Here is a 21102-nt window from a genome sequence, read left to right on the forward strand (position 1 = left end):
CCTTTTCCACTGGCAGCTCACGCTGCTGTCTTAAGAATCAAAACATGGTTTATTTTATGAGTGCACAGAGCTGTTTCTGATTTGCACAAGTCAAGTATCTCTGCTGCGGGACACACCGCAGGTGGGGACAAACCCGCCCTCACACACAGGTCCCCACCCACTCGTCAACGGGAGCGGCATCTCCCATTTCCAGAGCACACCGCTTAGGGTTTAGGTATTGTGTTACTAGTGTTACTGTGGTAGGAATAAAAAAATAGCATGGAGCAATGTCACATTCGACATTCCTTACCTCCATGGTATTCTTTGTGTCTTATTAGAACTCATAAAGTGATTCGGGCAAGAGTGACCAATGAAAACGCTTGTGATGGGAAAGGCTGAAGGTCTAGCCCAGCCCTGTTCCGTGTTCTTCAGTCGGGGATGCTTGCTCTGCCAATGAAAACCCGTGATGGGCAGGGCTAAAGGTTTAGCTCCACCCACATCTAGCCCCGCCCTGTTCCGTATTCATCAATGGGGGATGGTCACTCTGCCAATGAAAACCCGCGATGGGCAGGGCTAAATGTTTAGCTCCACCCAGGCTTTGCCACACCTTGATCCGTGTTCTTCAACCAGGGCTTCACTCATGTGTTGCAGTGATAATATTCCCGCCCATAGCGGGTCATCAACTGCTTTGCTAGACAGTTTACACCAACTGCTCCTGAGCACGGCATGTTTGACCAACTAACTCCTTACACTGTAGGTAGCATTCTTGTGATAATATAATTAATGCAAGGTGAAATGGAATCCATAAACCACAATGCCTGTTTGGCCTCCATTTTATACTCAAAATACAAACGGATGCACTGGTTGCCTTGAATTGTGATAGATTTAATGAGCTCCTGCATTTTGTATGTCCATAATGGGTTTTCACCTGCTTGGGTGGTCTGTTTTCCAATTGTTTCCAAATTTTGGTAATATTCTAGTGGCAAGGCAATTATGGTAAGGTTAAGTAGGGGTCCTGCATAACCTAGGATGTCCTGTTCCATTTTGTTCTCATGTCAATAGCCAGTCCATACTGCAAACTGTATCTGAACAAAATCTCCAGTCTTAATGGGTATCATTCTACTTACAATTACCGAAGTGAAACTCGTGCTTAAGATAAAATGGCTGCCTGGTAGCCTAGCCACCTGCTACCTCAGTTGACTTGAAAAGTGGCATACCCAGACCTGCTCCGGAACCACACCTTACAAATTAAAGCCATACTTTACTTGTTCACATCAGGTCGTTGCATGCTTGGCGAATTGCAGTCTGTAATAGTACAGTAGCTACTTTCAAAACTGTTTAGTCAATTAACTCTGGACTTGGTAAATGTTGTTCTGGTTGCCTTGCTTAGAGGTAGGGGCTTGCTCCGAAGTGTTCAAAATAGTCTACTAGTTTGCTTTTACAATCTGTTTTTCTAGTCACTGAGCTGCTTTTTCAAATAATGTCTTCATTCCCTTCGTATTGCTGGAAGAAACAAGAGCACAATAACAAACTGCTCATGGTTGACTTCTTCAGTGATTCATAAAAACCAAAAAAGACCACTGTGAAAACATCTGTGCGCAGCAGTGCCTGAATGTACTTCCTCTCTACTCCTTCTTTTAATACAGAGCTCAGTAAGAAACTGGCCTGATTCGATGCATGACTCAGAGACCTAGCTGCTTGACTTCTGGCTGTTTCAGTCTTCTGGGCCAATATTGGTGTTTTTAAAGGGTTAGAGAGAAACAACCATTGGGAGTCAATATGCTGCAAGCCTGACACAGTGACTCTTACAGGGCACATACACAGATGCTAAGCAGAGATCTTCTGGAGAAACCCCTGTGTTCTCTGGGTCATTACTTTGGCACCATATGCTGATGAGGTACACTATTAAGGAAGAGGTCCTGTTTAGGCAAAATGTTACTGTTATCTGTAATGGGTGGATTGCTGCTCATAAGAGAAAGATAAAATACGACATTCCAAATGGGCATAACAGGAGAGACAAACAGGAGAACATGTATGTCTACATATGCATTACAGCTGTATTGTAATTTCCTGATGCACAGCACCCATGCGATACACAAGTGCTGTAAATTATATTACATTTTAATTTCCTTAGGCTAATGCATGCTTTAAGTATTGCTTTCATGCTATAGTTTCTCTAAAAAAGATTGCAACCATGCTGCAATACAAACTGCATTACAACTGTATGTAGACACACAGTAGTTATTACCTCTTGGTAGGTTTTGTCATTCATAAATACAATTTTGGGTCAGCTAGCATAATATAAATCTCATCTTCCACACTCATCAATTTACAAGCCTCAGTGTTTAATTTTTATCTTGAATCATATCATAATATTCCCTATGGTCTGTTCTGTTCCAGAAGAGTGTGCTGCAAGTACTATGTTTACATAGGTTCTGAGGTGAAAGTGGTTATATAATGCTTTGTCTTCAGTTTATTTGCCACTGCCCTACTGCTTTTAATTAAATGTAAATAACCAGTAAAGGTACTAGCTGCACCGTGTTAACAGAGCAGTGGTTTTGCCACCAGACTTTAAGAAGATCTGTTTTGTTTTTATACACTACCTGTTTATTACACATTCATAGAGAGTTGAAGAATCTAGAATTTGCAGCACGTTCTGTTAACAGAAAAGCACAAAAACTAGGAAAACCTTTCTAGAAATTGCCTTGTTAAAACATCCCAGCTTCGGAGAGAAAATGATTGCGCTTGACTCCGATTTGTAATGACACCCACCCTGTATTTCAATGAAAAAATTACATCTGCTCGAAACTGATTGCAATCTTGGCAGGTTTGAAAAGGGAAACAAATACCCAAGCCCACGGGACAAGTTATTCCTGGTCCGGCACTGTGTCTCATGTGTGAGAGACTGGGGCAGCCCCAGGTCAGGTGGGCCATGTGATTTTGCTTTTCTGCTCATGATGTGCACAAGGGCCTCTGCCCAGGGATTTCACCGCCACAGCTACCCTGCGGGCGGATGACACTCCTCTCTCTCGTTAGATGCACAAAGCCCAATTACCTAAATGCAGCTAAATAAATCCGGAAAACCACCAGCGCTGACGTAGAGTAGCATGGCTTCAATAAAGACAATACAATTTGACAAAGAATAATGACATCCAAGAATTAGAAGCTTTTGAGGACAATTATTCAGTATTTTGGTACAGTGATGTTTAGCCTGCAGTTATATCACTCTGCAACTCATAACAGGCAGCCCACTGAAGCTCAGCAGGTGTGAGTCTGGCTCGTACCTGGTCTGGAGACCTCCTGGGAAAACTAAGGCTGCTACTGGAAGTGGTGTTAGTGGGGCCAGTAGGAAGCGCTCACCCTGCGGTCTGCGTGGGTCCCAATACACCAGTATAGTGACGGGGACACTATACTGTAAAATGGCGCCATCCTTTAGATGAGATGTAAAATGGAGGTCCTGACTCTCCGTGGTCATTTAAAATCCCAGGGCCTTTTCTCGAGAACAGTAGGAGTGTTACCCCAGTGTTCTGGCCAAATTTCCCCCTGGCCTTTACCAATCATGGCCTGCTAATAATCACCATCTCTGAACTGGTGTCATCACTCTGAGAGCTGGTGTGGGGGGAGTGTACAGGCACACTATGGCTGCCGTCGCATCATCCAGGTGGGGCTGCACACTAGTGGTGGTGGAGGTATGTCCCCATTACCTGTAAAGCACTTAGAGTGGAATATCCAGAAAAGCGCCAAGTGTAAGGAATTATTGTTATGTTTTGGCTAAATCTGCTTGGCTGAGGGTCAGGAAGAGAGACGCATGAGGCAATCGCGAAACGACATTTCCTCTTTATACAGTTTCGAGAAATTACTTCATTAGGATCTAGAAGAGCTGGGCGAGAGCCTGGGTTATCATCCTTTTCTAACTGGACTTGAGAACCTTCATTTAGGCTATCTTGGCAGCTGAAACTCATTAAAAATGGGGCGCTGGACGAGAGCCCGTTTTTCTGAATTGTGCCTTGTGTAAACCACGTTGCACCTGTGAGTCACAGAGGTGAACAACCCTTAGGAACACAGCCCCGTTGTTTGTCTGAAGCTTGCCTTTTATGATCTGGGATTGTTCTGAACAAAGATACAAAGTGTTACGTCCCACTGTGTTTTTAATTGGAGCAGGCAGTGTTTTCTGGGGTGCGGGTGTTTTCTGTCAGCAGGACTGTCCAGGGTCCGGCACACCGAATTATCCTGCGTCATCACCTCGTAACCTGTTAGCGATTTGACAATAAGGGAGTTCTGTGAGTTTAAAGGCGATGCTGCTAGACTCCCTGAGAGAAGAACAGAAGTCAACCCTCATTGGAGCCGTGGACTCTCAGCTGCGAATTTTAGGACCTTGTTGTTTGACGGGTGGCTTTGAGGTGTTTAGAGGTGTAATGTTGTTAAATCCTGTCAGTATGTTGCTCCCCACCTTCCCCTAGATGTAGCCTTAATGGGAATGTGACAAAAGACAATGTAAATAAAATCCCAAGAAAGGGAAACTAAGTCAGAATAGAGGCCACTGTTAGTTATCCTTGTTTTCTTTGAAACAAAATTTAACTTAATCAAAAACAAATATATATAAAGCTTAAGTTTTTTTTCAGCTCTAGTTGACAACAAAAACCTGACAGCAAAATGGCATCTGGTAAACTGCAACACACACTGAACAACTGACAGCTATTTTAAGCTATTTGAACATGGCCTGTTTCTGAGGGAAACGTGTTATAGCAGCTACTGTAGTAAGTGGAACAAACTGGAAAAGAAAAACTTTCTCTCGGTTGTGGACCACACAGTGAGCACAGAAAGAGCCAAGGAGCATATCACAGAATATATCGGTAGAAAACATGTTTGATTTATTCTTTCATCTCAGTTAAGATCTTTTTTTTTTGTATTCTTTTTATGGTGTTTTTTGTGTTCCCTCACATCTAACACATCATATCATGGCAAACCTTAATCGATGGCTTGGTATCCTCATGCTTTCACCTCTCTTGACATCCTTCCTCTTTAGTAAACGTGAAAGTAAAATCATGTGATTACGTAATCCAGTCTGATTGGCTGAGCACAACAGACAAATTGTCAGCTGACCTGCTGAAAACAGAGAAGTGGTACTGTATGTTCAATCACAGCTAATAAATGGAAAAGGTTTTATTTTTGCAGCTTTCACATAAGGTGACTATAGTTTTTGATGGGAACTAACTCTTCAAAAGCAATAGTGCACCTTGTTAAAACAGGCCTTTTCTTATCTTAATATATTATATCATATATATATATAAATATATTATATTTGATTTATAATGACACAAAAGGCTTTCTCAGCATTGGTTCTACAGAGCGTATTGACAGTCACCACTATTTGATAGACGTTGGCAAATATTAGGTTATCGGGCTACTAAAAATGTAAACATCACGTTAGCCTGGTTAACCCCCCATTCAGCATGATAAAAGGGGATTTATTTGTGTAAAGGCTTATCGGGGCCATGCTCATTGTACAGGGGAAAAGGACATTGGAAATGCTCTTTCTCATAATCATATTTGACTGCCAGCATGTGATACCTCCAGCAATTAAATTATGCCTTTTGACACAAACAAATTTTTCATTGTCTAATGAAATCCTGACAGCAATCAGGCACGAGCAGAGGAGATGCAGAGTAACTGAATTTAGGCAAATGGTAACTTAGTCCTTGATCTAGCCCATGCGATGCCAAAAGGCAGTGTGCTTGCTCAACAATCAGAAATATGGGGCAGGTTTTTTTCTGTCGTATTTAGACCGCCTGAAACAGCTGATCTGTGCTGTCAGTGTGCGGAAGGCTTTGATCTTGGCTCTCTCGAGATGTAGCTCAGATTATGGGGAAACCCCTCGTCGACTGGAAGGGAAAATGTGCTTGTGTTCCTGTTTTGCTGCATGCAGGCGGCATGTCAGCGAAGCGCCAGGGGTTTCACAGGCTGGGGGCGAGGGCAGGCGTGGGCAGAGACAGAGAGCCTGGTGTCATGTGAAAGCCAGCTGGCAGACAAGTACTGCTGAACTGCACTGCCATGGAGCAGTCCAAGGCATAGACCCAACTCCAAAACCATGAAGTAACAAAATACCAACAAGATTTTATCAATGAAATTACAGCAGCAGACTAGGCAGCACAGTGGATTGGCACAGAAGACTGTCCACTGTAGACTGCTGTCAGGAATGTTTTTCTCAGTTCTCACAGACCTTTCTTAGTTTTGTTTGCCACAGAAGATCAAGTGATAAAAAGCTGTAAATCTATGAATGTGTATCTTCAGCAAAAAGAATAGTGCCCATGTGTGATTTCTGCCATCCAAATTGTCACCTTTAACATATTTTAAGTGAAGCATAAAACATTAATCATCTGTGAAATAGTTGTTGATTTAAGACCCCACATTTTCTTTATATCTGGACTTTATCATACTTTACCTATAAAATTAACAAAGCTAGTAGGGTCTCTTTTAGAGCATATCACTATGTGACTATGAAATCATAAAAGATTGTGAAATATCAGCACTGAAAGCTAGCTTCAGAGACCCTGGTTTTGAGAGTTGTAATTACACAGAAGTGCATTTGAAACTGAGAACAGAAGGCTCTGTTACACAAAGAGTGGCAGGAGTCTGGAATAAACTACCCAGCCATGTTGCCGAAGCTGGTTTCTTTCAAGAAAGAGCTGGATGAGAAGATCAGTCAGAAACCACAAGGCTATGTGGACCACAGGCCTCCTCTTTTTTGTAACCTCTCTCATGTACTAATGAGAGGTTAAAATTGAACTAGTCCTATGGGAGAGACATTGAAAGTTCAAGCCTAAGTCACATCATTACCTGATTGTGACCAGACTTCCTCCAGTGAAGCTTTTGCCTAAACAGTGAATCCTGTGACTCCTTGGTCTCCTACTGGTTAGCAGTGGCCTCAGTGAATGATGCGCTACCTCTCCTCCATGTGCTTCTGGAAGGTGTAGCGGGCGTGTCAGAGGAGCATATCTTACAGGCCCTCATTCCCCCCGTACAGTATTGGAGTTGTAGCCATAAGCCAAGTCTTAAACCATTGGCCTGTCCAGATTGAGTTGGGGTATAGGAGAAATATAACTCGTGATTTTAAATTACTGAGTTTTTGTTTGTGCCTCTGATAGAAAATAAGAGGAAACCCACCCCTCTGAAAGAAGGTCTTGGAAGCACTGCACTCTGACAGATCGGACAACGTGCTAGTCTCACATTGCACTTCCCCCAGACCCTTGAGCACAGACTCAAGTTATATCAGTGATCTAGATTGTGGTATAAATAGTAAACTCATCAAGTTCACATTTGATCCTAAGCACTCTAGAAGCAGCAGATACAACTCTTAAAAGATTGAGATCAAATTTAAGGTCAAACACCTGACAGATGATTTCAAGTGAACACATGTTGGATGTTGTATGCAGGCAGGAAAAGCCTAAGCAATAAATGAACATGGAATAAACTGTCCTAGAAGAGGCTAATCATGAAACTGTGTCAACAAAAGGTCTTTATGTTTCATACCTTTTAAATATTCTGGAAAGTGTCAGGAAGTAATTAAAAAGTCAAAATGTTAGGATATGTTGTCAAAAGTGTAGAATTCAAATCAAGGGATTTAATGTTAAGGCTTCATGTAGTATATGGTGAATAATTATGATCATTATATTAGAGAAAAGATGCTGCTCTGGAATCCATCTAAAGAACAGCAACCAGATACATTCTGCAGCTTAATGGAATGTCCTACTGAAGGAAAATTAGCCTTTTTAGTCTTGAATAGGGAAGACCACAAGCGGACCTGGTCTAAGTATTTAGAATCATCAAGGGCAGTGACAAAGTCAACCCAGAGCTCCCAGTGACAAGCAAACCAGGGGACACAAGTGGAAACTGCATGGAAGTGCATTTCAAACCGAGAGCAGGAGGCACTTTGTCACCCAGAAGATCAAGAGAGCCTGAAATAACGTACCCAGCCTTTTTGTTGAAACTCATACCCTGGCTTGCTTCAAGAAACAGTTGGATGAGATGCTTGGATCAATAATCTTCTAAACAGGCTAGATGTACCAAATAGCCTCCTCTCATTTATAACCATTCATGTTCTCTACTCCACAAAATTTAGCGAACGGCAATCAACACAATCTTGCAAGTCATAAGCCACAAAAACATGTGGACAGTTCTACATACAGTATGTTAGTATCCACATCACTCAGCTGAATTAATCCTTTTATTTAAACATTTAAAAAACTTTCTGACGCAGAAATACTCAGTTTTCATAGAATGCTCAGTTACACATTGTTTCAAAGGATTTTTATTCGGAAATTTGAAAGCAACCATCTTATACTTTCCATTGTCTCACAGTAAAAGTCCGGAGGAGAGAGGGTGTGTGAATGTCCTCTGCTGGTATTCACTATTCCCTTGTCATGATTCATGATTCATGATTTTTTTGATGATTTCTCTGTTCAGCTTGCCAAACCCCATTCAACAGGTCACAGACTTTTAAAATGTGCCCCAGAATTACCCTCTGTGGTAGGGGATAATCCCTTGAAACCAGAGCTCAGACTCGTCGCCTCTGGGGGAGGTGGAGTGGTGTAGCTGTTCCCCCTAAAACACCTCCGTGGAGAAACAGGGGCTCTGAACAAGGGTGCCGAAAGTAGGACCTGCGGGGCGTTTTTTTTTTATGTTATTGTGCGGGAATGCCCTTCAATGGGAATTGTTTCTTTTCATGGGTATTCAAGGATATTCTGATATCGGAGACACAGTACAGCTTGCAACTAATATTGCAGATGGGTTGTGTGAGTGCGGTTTACAGAGTAGGCAGGTCAAAGCCTAATGCGGTCGGTAGTGTTGTGATGAGTAATCCGAAAAAGATCGAAACACCCCCCTTTAACTCTCTCTTAAAGGTCACCCTTCTAAAAGCGAGTCGTAAATTTGAGGTTGAACGCTCATTCGTACTCGCACACCAGCAGACGCCCACGGATAATCTCCTCTGGAGCAGGAAGGGTTAACGTGGTTGCCCCGAAAGACCCCTGTGGCGTGAGTGATGCCCCCCTAAAGCCGTGCCCTCTCTTCTTGTGGCAGCTGTCCCCCCCCCCCCCTGCTCCCGAAGTCACGGCGAACAGAGCATCAGCACTTTCCATCCTCATGCTCAAAAAACAAAAGCCCTGTCACTCTCACAGGCCCGCGCTGAGCTTTCCATGAACAGGCAAATTGGGGAACTGGAAAGAGCTGCCGCGGAGCGCAGTGGCTACGCGCCGAGATTCAGCCCGTGGCCGCAGAGCCTATTTATAGACTCGCTGCCTCTCTACGAGGCAGCGTGCCACTTCCCCACCAGATCACAACGTGCCATTATTTTCTCCCTCGGTGTGCGCCTGCTGTCAGCGCGGAGCGCAGGCAGGATACTCATGCCACCTGACACCAGACATTTCCCTATCAAAGTACAACTGCAAAGGGATTTCCCCTCATCCAAGCAAGTCAAGTGATCTGGCAGTCGTCACTCTGCTATAACCGGGCCTGTGGATTGAAGTTATATACTGTATGCCTGCCGCGTTTGTGTGATATCATATATTGTTTGGTTGCACGAGAAAACAATTACCGTTCTCATTCTAAAAAGAAGAATGGAGCCTGGAGGAAATATTAATAGCTTTTGGCATGATCCCAGGGTTTCGTCCTGTGTGGTTTTTATAAGTCAGAAGCACAACTACCAATGAAGAATTGAAGGTGATGTTTTCAGTTGCATTCTATTTTGTAACAACGTCATGTTTTTGGCCCTCTTTGTCTTGTCAGGAGCACGTAAAGCAATGTCATTTCTGAAACATCCGCAGTAACTCGCCAACCCATTCTCCCCTCCCTGAGCGTTATGTAACATTTGTTCCAGTTTTCTGTGTGATTCTGACTTTTGCGGTGTACATTCATTCAGCATCTGGATTACGTTTTTACCTTTCTACTATGCTCGTGTAACAGGGCTCAGTGCACTGAGCGGGCTACAGGAATGACATCACACCCTCTGAAATCTAGACAAAGTGCAATTCTGGTGAGGCACAGAAGCCAGTCATTCAGAATAGTGGTGCTATCCTCTGTCTGGGCAGAGGCACTGTGTGTGCTCATAGACCCCAAGCGACAGGGAGATCTGCACTCATCACACTCTGGGGCTCATTTTACCGCTGTCTCTCGGCAGAACAAAGCTGTAGGTCATGAAGAAATGAGCAGTATAGAGAGAGCATGAGAGCCGTGGTTTCTGCATTCTCTTGCGCATTTCAAAGTGTGTTTTGTCTGCAGACCTGACCAAAAGCTTATACCCCCTCTTATATTTTCCCTGTAAGGAGATAAAATAATTTCCAAGGACAGATTTGTGTGCAAAGTATCAAGCGTGCTGATAATTTTCATGTTATCTTCCAGCCCATGGAAACTATCAAGAAAAAAATAAGAACATCAAAAATTTCAAGTTTCGGAAATAGAGTATGAATTACAGTACTGTGCCACACAGTGTTTTGTGTTAAAGGTAAATAAAATGAATACAGTCTGATTTGATCTCCACATTATAGTACTATACGACAATGGGCTGTTCTAAAAGCATGGACCCTTTTGTTTTCGAATGTGTAAATCAACGATGGCCCAGGAATCCCAGTAGTCCCTGTCCACCTTCTCTCCCTGGGCCAGAGTACAGGGAAGCAGCGAGCTCCTAATAACCCAGATTCTGGGCAACTTGGCCCTTGTGCCCTAGAAATGCGGAGGCGGCACATTAACCCCCCTGGTGCCCCTGAGCACTGGGCTGCCAGCACCCTGTCACCTCATAAGCACAGGTCACCCACTCCATTTCCCACACTCAATTAAAGTTGCTCTCCAGGACAGTGAATAAGAAAGGCAGGCAGGTAAATGCTGTTTAACCCACGTTGTAATTCCCAGTTTGACCAGCATCAATCAAAAGAGCTGTGCTGGAGCTGTGATGCTCACTCCAGCCAGATCCCTGACGGTAAAGAGCTCAAGAGAGGAGTAGTTTGGATCAGTTCAAGTCATTCATCAGTTTTGTTAAGCTGTTAATAGCCGCCATGAAATGAAAAATGAAAAGATCAGGAATGCATATCTTTGTTGCATTCTTTGGGCAGAATAATGAATATGATAGAAGAGGCCCTGCTACAAAATTAATATTTGAACATAAGGCCAGATTGAAAAGGGCCATTGAGTCTTTCCTGCAAATACACATTCTAGGTAGCAGTTATTCCAAGATTCTCATCAACACATTTCTTGAATGAAACCCATATTCAGTTGGCCTGTTTTTTATTGCTCCCTCCACACTGTCTAAATGCAGACATTGGTGAATTAGAACAAATGATTAGGTCCTTCTCCTAGGGTACGTCTTCTATCTCCATACCATCTGTTTCACATTTATGATTTACATTGATCTTATCTCTGGTTAATATTAAGCAATCATGTTCATTAACTTAAATTTAATTTCCTATGGATATCAATGGTTAGAAATACAGCCTACTTAACCTTTTTATGTCTATTGTTCCTGTCCCAGCTTTTCTGTAATACTTCTAGCATTTAGAAATAGGCTTGAAGAGATGCTCAGCTGAAGTAATCTTTCTGCCAGAAGACCATTCTCAATCTGTTTGCCTATTGTCTTACAATCCTGTATTCCAGGATTTGTCTATTCCAAAGGAGAGCTGTGGTGGCAGACTGGACTGATATCTGGGAGTCCTCATCAGTCCAGGAGCGCTAGGACAACCTTGAAATGAACATGGATTTACTGATTAGGCCACACTGCAACTTCAGAACTGTGCAGGTTCCCCAGGAGAGTGCTTTCTGACAAATTGCTTTACGATTTCAGCGGACAGAGAATTAAAGAAAACGAGAAATGAGTGGTGGTGGTTGCATGGCATACTGTATGAGTGAGAGACAATTCAGAATAAATTTGTCCCAATTCTCCCAGTCTCATCTTTACCCCTGTGATTTTCAGCTTCTAGCTGCCAGATGAGAGAGATGGACTAAATGTCTTCCTCTCATTGGGTATCGTTCTTGCGTTTGGACAGTCACTCCTCACTCCCCGTGGGTATAAAAGTTCTCTTCATCTTCGCCAGCTGTAGGAAGAAGGGAGGGCTGTTCAACAAAGCCATTGAACGAGCCGTTTTTGGGGTCGCACAGACAGGGCCTTGCGGTTGTGCAGTCTTCATTACCTCGCCCTCACAAGAGCTGTTATTGCACCAATGAGGATGAGTGTGATGATGAAGGGTATCACGTGGAGATATATTTGCTATGTGTGAACAAATTAGACAATGACATCTTGTTTGTTGATAGAGAAACCACCAGAGCAGAAGTGAAAGCAATCCAAGGTCTTTTTGAAAGGGTTTTGCAGAAGACCTGAGTTAACAATATACCTTTGTGGAAATGGGCAAGATTTCCATTGATATTTATGATTTTTACCACATCTTTTAATTAATTAATTTAATACATATTTTTATATTCTTTTTGGTTGTGTTTTATACATTACAAAAAGGAAATTGCAGTTCTGGGAAGAGTTCGGGAAAAAAAAATATTCTTTAATCATTTTGTTGTACCTGAGCTGGAGAGAAGATCTACAGCCTTTTTTTTCTGACTGTCTGGTCAGATATTCTTTTTATAAACCAGTCAGCTGACATTTTCAAGTAGCTAGATCTTGAAGCTTGAAGAAAAATATGATCATTTTCTTTCCGCTCTTTCTAAATGTGTAGGAATTGCAAAGTGGGCACAGGAAAGGTCTTAGACTACAGCAAGGCCCAGAATTCCAGCAAATATCCAGTGAACTCCAGAATGTGTGGTCTGTGGGACTGATCCCTTACAGTCATTGCCATTCAAGACAAACCAGTGCCACAAACTAGGCAATCCTGACCCCAGGAAGTCCATCCCACTACAGGGCTGATACTTTAAATTATTCTCAAATTGACCCTCCTGCACCAGATTACCTGATTTAACAAAGGACGTTTCTGGAGTTACAATAGAAGAGCGTGCAATGGATGGCAGACACAAGATTGCTTACCCCTGGTGAAGCAAACGGATAGTGTTCCTCTCACCTGTGATGTGAAATTATGGATCTTGGGGAATAAACAAGTTAGTTCCCATTAGAACAACACTGTTCCCCTCAACACTATGACTGTCACACTCCGCCCCGGCAACGCCACTCACAGGCTCTCTTTCCCCAGGATGTGGTGAGCACTGCAATTGCACACACATTGCACTGCCTGCTGCACAGGCTGAAAGGGTTTTCCCTTATAGCACAATGGAGAATATCATACATACCTAAGTGTATATATAGTATATGTAATATATATAGTGTGTACATTACTACACTGAAAAAAATGAAGGACGCGTGCAATTCTATTGTATGTCTTACTTTTTTTAATGGGCTTGGAGATGAAAGGTCACGGGTTCAAATCCCAAGTGGGTGGGGCACCTTGAGCAAGGCACTTCAGTCAGAGGACACAAATGCAAGGTGCTTGGGATAAAAGCATTAGCCAAATAAATTAGTATTAACAACATACTCATAAGTAATAAAAATCCTAATAAGTGCCATTAAGAATAGGGTCCCCACATTTACTAAGAGCTACAGTATGAGCCCCTGCCGTGGGACTGCAAAGCTGAGATGAAGCAGCGAGTGACATGGACTTTCCTTGTGAACAGATCACATTTAGCCATTTCAAAGCTGGGTAAGACAGTAACAGTAACAAGAAAAGTCCATCGAAATTGAAATCTGTGGTTTTGTTTCTTCTCACCCTGCAAATGCATGAGTTTCGTGTGATTTTATTTGCGGATTAACAACTTTGCAATGAAAAAAAAAAGAAATATAAAAAAACTTAGTTTGTAGCACATTGTGGCTCTCCAAAGGCTATTGAAAAGCAGTGGCAGTGTATTTTATGCCTAATACTTAAAATAGCATTCATTACCATCGGGTACCCAGCCAAAATTATCCTCGCTTACAGCCCCCCGTGCTTTGTTTACAAGGGAAAAAAAAAGTTCTGCTTCAGCTGCAAGGAGCAAATAAAAGCATTTTGTTTGTCAAGTTGGAATTCTAATTCAAATTTTGTTTGAAGGGGGGTGGGGTGGTGGGGGGAGAGGGTGTCAAAATCCATGAAGTGATATTGTCATACCAGCCGGACTGCCTTCTGGTGTTTGTTTTAAAAAGGGAAGAAAAAACGCAGTCCAGGCGCTAGAACCTGCTCTGGGTGCCAACTGCTCGCGCATCCCTCCTCCGATGCTACGGCAACACGTTTTATTTTCAGCAGCGCTGTTCTCAGTGACTCAGATCTCGAAGCCACGTGCTTCACGGCAGGGTTTCGTTTTAAATAACCAGCGAAAGTGGCCAGCTCGGTTTCTTAGGATATGGCTGCCTGCAAAAGACCAGGCGGCCATTTTTTTTTCTTGTCCCTTGTTTTCAATTTCTCCCGTTGAATTGAGCTGTGAAGAAAGATGGCTGTCGGGTGCGAGGGGCAGGGGTGTACAGGTCATGCTGCTCTCTCACGGATCGTACCTAATGGAAATTTCAGATGTATTTTACGTCATCCTGGATGAAGGTGGCTTCTGAGCAAATAACTACTGATGAAACCTGTGATCTGGTCACACGATTCAGAAAAGTCGGGGAAGGTTTAGAGACAAGGGGAGACGATTCAAATGATCCCGTTTGACACATTTTTAGCCCAAGGGGCCTGTGTCCCTGCTCCTGGAGAGCAGCCACAGTTCTGCCATTTATATCACTTGCTTGAAATGAGCCGTGAGTGGAGAGCTGGGGGAAAAAAAGCACATCATGTTGCATTAACTAAATAAATATTCGAACCAGCGGATCCATTTGCAAATCAGCAGGAATGAAACTCTTTGCCGTAGCAGATAGGTAGTTCAAGGGCAGGGTGCTCATGAAGATATCTCCTGAAGGAGGACTAGCATTCATTTATGAGCCAGTCATTTCACGTTCACACTCCCATGAATGCCTTTGTAAAAATACACTGCCTCCCGAATCTCCTTGTAATTCATCTGAATGCTTTTTCTTCTCCATGAATGTTTACGTTGTATTTTTTTATCAGTTCTCCACACAGTTTTGAGTACCATAGTCAACTCTCATTCAGGCATAAGGAGCCAAACAGCCTAATGTTACTTTTGACCTTTCTAATGTTCTCTGCTAGCTACGCTAATTTAATTTGCCACTTTACATCCTGCCTGCTTTTAAGCGTTGCATGGCATGTTATTATCACTGTACTCTAGCTTGCTCGTGGTGTTTGCCTTCTTTATTTTTGTTTCTTTTGCCTGTTATGCCTAAAGCTACTTACAGATTTGTGACTTTTTTTTCAGGTAACTGGGATTTGCAGGCTTTCATCCAGAAGTTCAATCTGGGAAGTCCTGTGGCCACTGTGCAGTTTCTCACTCAGAACGCCAACGACTAATTTGGAAAGCTTAGGCCCATCTTATTGTGTACCCTGGCATTGCCATGGCTCTCTGACAACTAGTTAAAACATACCCAACTGCCTTGTAAAACATGCCAAAAGAGAAGCATTTTTCCCTGCTGAAAGATGTACTCCTGTCTTAAGTCACTGTTGTGTATTGATTCCTTACTGAAACATTACATCTCTTTAAAAACAACTCCAGAGCACATTTTCTGTTGGATCTATCACTTCTAGTTGGAGAGGAAATCCACAGCTTTAAGGACCATAGGGTCTCCTGGACTTGTTGGAATTTTAATCTGAGTTTCCAATTGAGGAAGATCTTGTGTTTTGTTTGTCATCCATCAAACCATAGTCGCACAACAACTTAGATGATACACAGAGAGGCATGGCACCAGCTGTATAGATCACTATGACAGACTTCAATCACAGCTTTAGGGGATGCTAACATGCTTTTCTCACCTGCTTCCTCACTTTGTGAAGTGGTTAGCTTTTAGTCTTATCTTTGAAGGTAATTACTGTAAGCAGAGCAAGTAGAAATACAAAATCATTTAAGATATGCAAGTAAGAAATGAAATAATAGGAAAGGAAGGAAGTTTTGAGCTGGTCTTTAAGCTTATGCCGCTGGGTTCAATCATTTTCCTCTATGTTTATTGTGTGCTCAACTTGTCAAATGGTGCAGTCACTCTAATTGTTTTGCAATTTATAGGTTTAGTGCTTTTGACTTAAATGAAACTGTATCAAATTGTGAACTGGAATCAGAGCTTGGGTCATCGCTGTGTAATGTGAAAGTCTGAGAATAAATGTCTGCTGTGATTTGGGTTTCTGATTCATGAAGACTGATTCTGATTTTTTTTTTATTCATGGTTAAGCCTATTTTTCCAGTAAAATTGGAATTTGTGCAAAATAGCAATTTTTCACAGTTTGATTCCATGAGACTGTTTTTGTGTAACTAAGGACATGCACTACTTTCTTGCAGGCCACATGACAAACCACTATGGCTTGTCACAGTATTGGCTCTGGGGGTCATGCAAGACTCCTGTTCATGTTAAATCAAAACTGATTAGGCATGTATTTCTAACCTTCCCCATGTCATTGTGAGCTGAATTAATAGAAGCAACAGCTGAGTTGGATTATCATTTTTTGATAATAATTTTGAGATGAATGGAGCTCAATTGGGGCCTCATCTGGTATCTGTTCACTAGGGGTTACTGTGGCTCAGAGCACGTCTTTAAGAATGTGGCCAGTTTTATTACTGCTTGTCCAGTCTCATTCCTGGCAAACACACACTTAGAAAGTTACTCAGGCAGATCAAACAGTCTCTTTTCCTGACTACACAGTGTATTACATCATAGTAGCAACACCTATGACACCCCACACTGTACAGGACAAGCCAGTGTATGGAGTTTCAGTGAAAGCCCTCACAAACCTGTGCTAAAAAAGGAGGCTCAGAGTGAGAAGAGCTCTGATTCTGTCAGCACCTGGGACAACACTCCTGACGTCAGACCTGTCGGGGAGGAAGCAGCACCAGAAGACCAGTCTTCCCTTCACGTCTTCCTCTTTTTAGATTTAATCCTCCCAGCCCTCCTCACTCACAGAAAAAAGGTTATGGTTTCTGGTTTCCGCTACCATGATTCTATTAACATGTAGTGGATTTTTCTTTCTGTGTAATTGTGGGTATAACACTCACTGCTGGTTCACAGAATATCTTCTTTTCTTTTGCTTTTGATCATGTCTGGTTTTGTGAAGTGAGGTCAGCTTTCCTTTGACTTTTTTCTCCATATTTGTACATATACAGTATACAGGATGTATACTGTACATACTCATTGGAACTAGCAGGCCTTAATTCCACTCTGAAAAGGACATACATTGTAGTATATACAGTGTACTGTATATTTATATTTTTCACCTTAAACGTTGCTTTGATTTTCCAGATCCTTTGTTGTCTACCTGTAAAACACCCCAGCATTAATTAGAAACTAAAATATTGTGACTTGGGTGATGGTTTCACTTTAGGAAAAGGAAATCAACTAAATTAAACAAACATTATGTGACATTATGCATTTACAATATCTTAGGGGAAGAGTATAAAAAAGGCCTGATTTTCTCCCCAGCTTTCTCATTTAATTCAGGAGACTTTTATTCGATTTCTGAAACCTCTGCACTCCTGCGCTGACAGCACTCACTGCTGTCAATGTATACTGTATCTGTTTCAATCCAAGTGAAAGACACAAACTAATAGGTTGAAATTCAACATAAAAGTCAATGATAAGCACGTTCAACCCTCAGCAGTAATATTTCTTTAGACTCCTATACTGGTAATGACTCCCACAGTGGCATTAATATTGAAATGAACTACTATATACTCTGCTCTCATGTATTTTCTGGTATTCTTTATAGACAGATTTTATGTTTCCTTTTATGTGAAAATAACATTTCTAAGACCATTTGTTTTTTCAGAAAAAGTGAAATGTGAAATGGCTTTCTAAGTGTTTTTTGTTTTCACAAACAAGTTCCCCGAGGAAGAATATCTAACTTTTGCTTCGGTGGTTTCAGGTGAATCTGACCTGTTTAACTCTCTATTTGGGGTTTTTACGTTTATTTCCAGTTACTAATTATATGAGAAGGGAAGAAGACCCGGTATCACGGGTCTTAATGTGGAAAGAGTTGCTACTAATTTTGCTCCTCGGCACAGGAAGTACGTCAGGCCCTGGAGAGGAAGTGGGCGGCTCTGACCGAGACCACAATACAGGCGGAAACCACAAGCTCTACTGCAATGGAACTTGCTGGAACCAAAATACTCCTCAGCACTATCTCTGAGCCTGACACTTGGGCAGTGCTTGAGGGGAAGGGGGGGGGGGTGATTATTTTTGTTATCTGAGAAGGGAAAGTTTTAGTTCTATTTGTGCATATTTCTTGTTGTATTTCCATTGATAGGTACATGGTATATGAGGTCAGAATATTAAACAAGATGCTGCATTTTTAAAATGATTTGTTTAGTTAAACGCAGAACTCAAATACACGAGACTAGTGGATCCTCAAAAAAAGATAGATGTAATTGAAGATTTTGTTCCGTGATGATTTCTTTCAACTTTGGTATAGCCTTTTGAGCTGGTAGTAAAGAAATATACCTTAAAGGAGTGAGTGAAAGATTTTGTGCTAATAGAGAAACAGGGTTAATAGGTCCCCCATGGAGAGAAGGGTTTATTGGTGGAATTGGATTTCCCTGACTGGCTGAGTCATTGTGATAAAAACCTAGAGAAGGTTTCTTTCTCACTCTCCTAGGAACTAATGGAGACTCACAAAACCATAAAGGCAGCATTTTCTCTAATATCAATCCTTAATACACAGGAACAATAATGTGTGTGCATATATGTGCAGCAACTGAGTAAAATATTACAAAATGCCACATTCAAAAGAAGTGACCCATCCTATTCTTGGTATTTGGCATGGCCCAGTACATACTGTGCTATGTCTCATTGCGATTATTGTAAATTAGTACCAGACCCTTTCTTCAGTCTTCTCTGCTATGGGAAAAAAGGCACATTTTCTGGTGCATGTCATGTGATTGTGGTGTTCTGCTGAAGGCAAAAACAAACCTGGCTAATGGGTCAGTCCAGACAGCCTCTAGGGTGGCAGCGATTGACAAATTCACTTAACACGGAGCTACTGGAACACAGAAACTAAGCAGATGATTACTGAGAGATCTTTCATCTTGACAAGCATCTATGAACATCTAGTGGAACTACTGCGGTGAAGTGTTGGAGTTTACTGTTGGAGACGGAACGACTTGTCTGCTGCTCCTGGATGTTGTGGGATTTATTTGTATACATAAACAAAGGAACAAGTAGTGGTTTATTCACTGCAGACACGGACTGTAGAAAGAAAATGGACTCTTTCTCATGGAAGTGACCTGCACCTGCTCCGAAATGTAGGTTTACTGTGTGTAAATGCATAATGGGAGGCATTAGAAATGCAAAAAATGAGTATTGGAACCAATTGCATTTATATTAACTTTATATTTACATTAAAGCCCAGTTTACTCTATATGAATTGTCTTTCTACAGAAGGTGCCTATCACTGGACATAAAATATCAGAACATTGTATTCTAACTTAATTTAACTGAACTACTTTTTCTCTGAACTGATCCTATTTAGCGTTTATCCCAGGTCTTAAACCATAGCTTTATGGACTCCACTTCTTTGGCCCCAGTAGTCATCTAGACAGATATGTACCGAAGAGCAAAGGTTCTTGTAGGATGTATAATATAGTTTAGAAGCTACCCCATATTACATCATGATACTTTCTTGGTTGATTTATGTGGTTTCATTTATGTGGTTTTTATTTGCTTCTTTAGTGTATTTTATTTCTATAATCAACATTGTTTGTCCTACATTGCCTACCTTGAGCTTAGTTTTGGTGTTCTGATGTTGCCTGAACATAGGCATGCACAACAAGACACAGTTCCCCTCTTAGCTGAAGATTGCCATTCTGGATGAACACCTACCAAGCCAAGCCACACACAGGCAACCTCACCTAGTCACCGCAGGGCAGAGAATTAACCTGAACCTACCATTTCTGAAATAATCTCAGCCTGCGCTGTTGGAAGATAGCTTTATTGGATGAACTGCCTGGGAAAAAGAGGTTTTCAGATGATCAGAGATGCCGAATGCTTCATGCAGCAGTTCCTTCTCACTTGTAATACAGTCATCGTCATCAATTTTACCCAGTACAGATAATGCATATATGCATTATTTTTAAAAGTTGTTGATTTTATTTAATATTTAATATTTATTTAATTTCCTCATGTGGTTACTTGTATCATATTAATCCTCATCCAGCTATTTCCTGAAAACTCACAGTAACCTGGCTGAGCAATGTCAGATCCCCACAAACCTTTGTGTAAAGAGTCATTCCTGATTTCAGTTCTAAATACACTCTCTTATTCCACTTGTGTGCTCAGGTCTTAGTGTCACTAGTTCTCCCTATGTAGTCCGCTGGGTTGACTTTGTCAGTAACTTTCAAGATTTTAAATACATCTATCAAGTCCAACCATATCGTCCCTTATTCAGGTCTAAAGAGATCCAGTTCCTTTAATACCAGAAATAAACCTTATTCGCCTTCTTGGAAATGATTTCCTTTTTGTAACGTGGTGACCAAAATTGTACGCAATCATACAAAGCATTTTAAGTGATGGTCTTAGCAAGAGAATTTCAACTCCAGTAGTTCCCGCAATATATTAGTAATTTACCACATTATCTAGATGAGGACTCTGATGCATTCAACGACTGGTCTTGCTGAGATTTTGGACAGAACTTAATTTCATTTTTCGACGTTCAAAAGAAGTACTTCTACTTCTGATAATACTACTACTTCTACTAATAATAAATGTCTACATTGTGGAAGAAAGGGCAGTCAGTACTAATGCTGTTGTTTATGTGCTTCAACTAGTATCTATGTCACTGAGGACAAACACTCTGTCAATATCAGTGCTTTCTGAAAGAAGGTTGATTTCCAAGAACGACTTTGATGTGCAGATGATCAATGTCTTGTTGGAGGTTTCACTGACCTTATTATTGTGTCTCACCAGACTGAGAGGCTGCACAAGGGTGATTGAGGGCTTTGTTCCTTCTGAGGCTTAACCTACCTCAATAAACCTTTAGGTGCCCTTTCTGTGAACTCCGAGAAATAATTGACCAATTACCTGATATTTGCACCAAT

The 21102-nt window shown here is 41.7% G+C and overlaps 1 protein-coding gene across 3 annotated transcripts in view; it reads left to right on the top strand.

The window, feature by feature from the left end:
- Positions 1 to 16213, top strand: part of LOC102688494 (phosphatidylethanolamine-binding protein 4) — a 121862-nt gene extending 105649 nt beyond the window's left edge. The window contains exon 7 of one of the 3 annotated variants that reach the window (XM_015348463.2): positions 11620 to 11882. In XM_015348463.2, the coding sequence (XP_015203949.1) occupies positions 11620 to 11714 (95 nt within the window). In that variant the 3' untranslated portion in view covers positions 11715 to 11882. Of the gene's footprint in view, positions 1 to 11619; positions 11886 to 15291 lie in introns of those variants that run through there. The other 2 variants (XM_015348521.2, XM_069183183.1) reach the window with 2 other exon arrangements.
- Positions 16214 to 21102: the final 4889 nt, after the last annotated feature.

This window comes from Lepisosteus oculatus, chromosome 2, assembly GCF_040954835.1.
Source record: "Lepisosteus oculatus isolate fLepOcu1 chromosome 2, fLepOcu1.hap2, whole genome shotgun sequence".
NCBI classification, from domain to species: domain Eukaryota; kingdom Metazoa; phylum Chordata; class Actinopteri; order Semionotiformes; family Lepisosteidae; genus Lepisosteus; species Lepisosteus oculatus.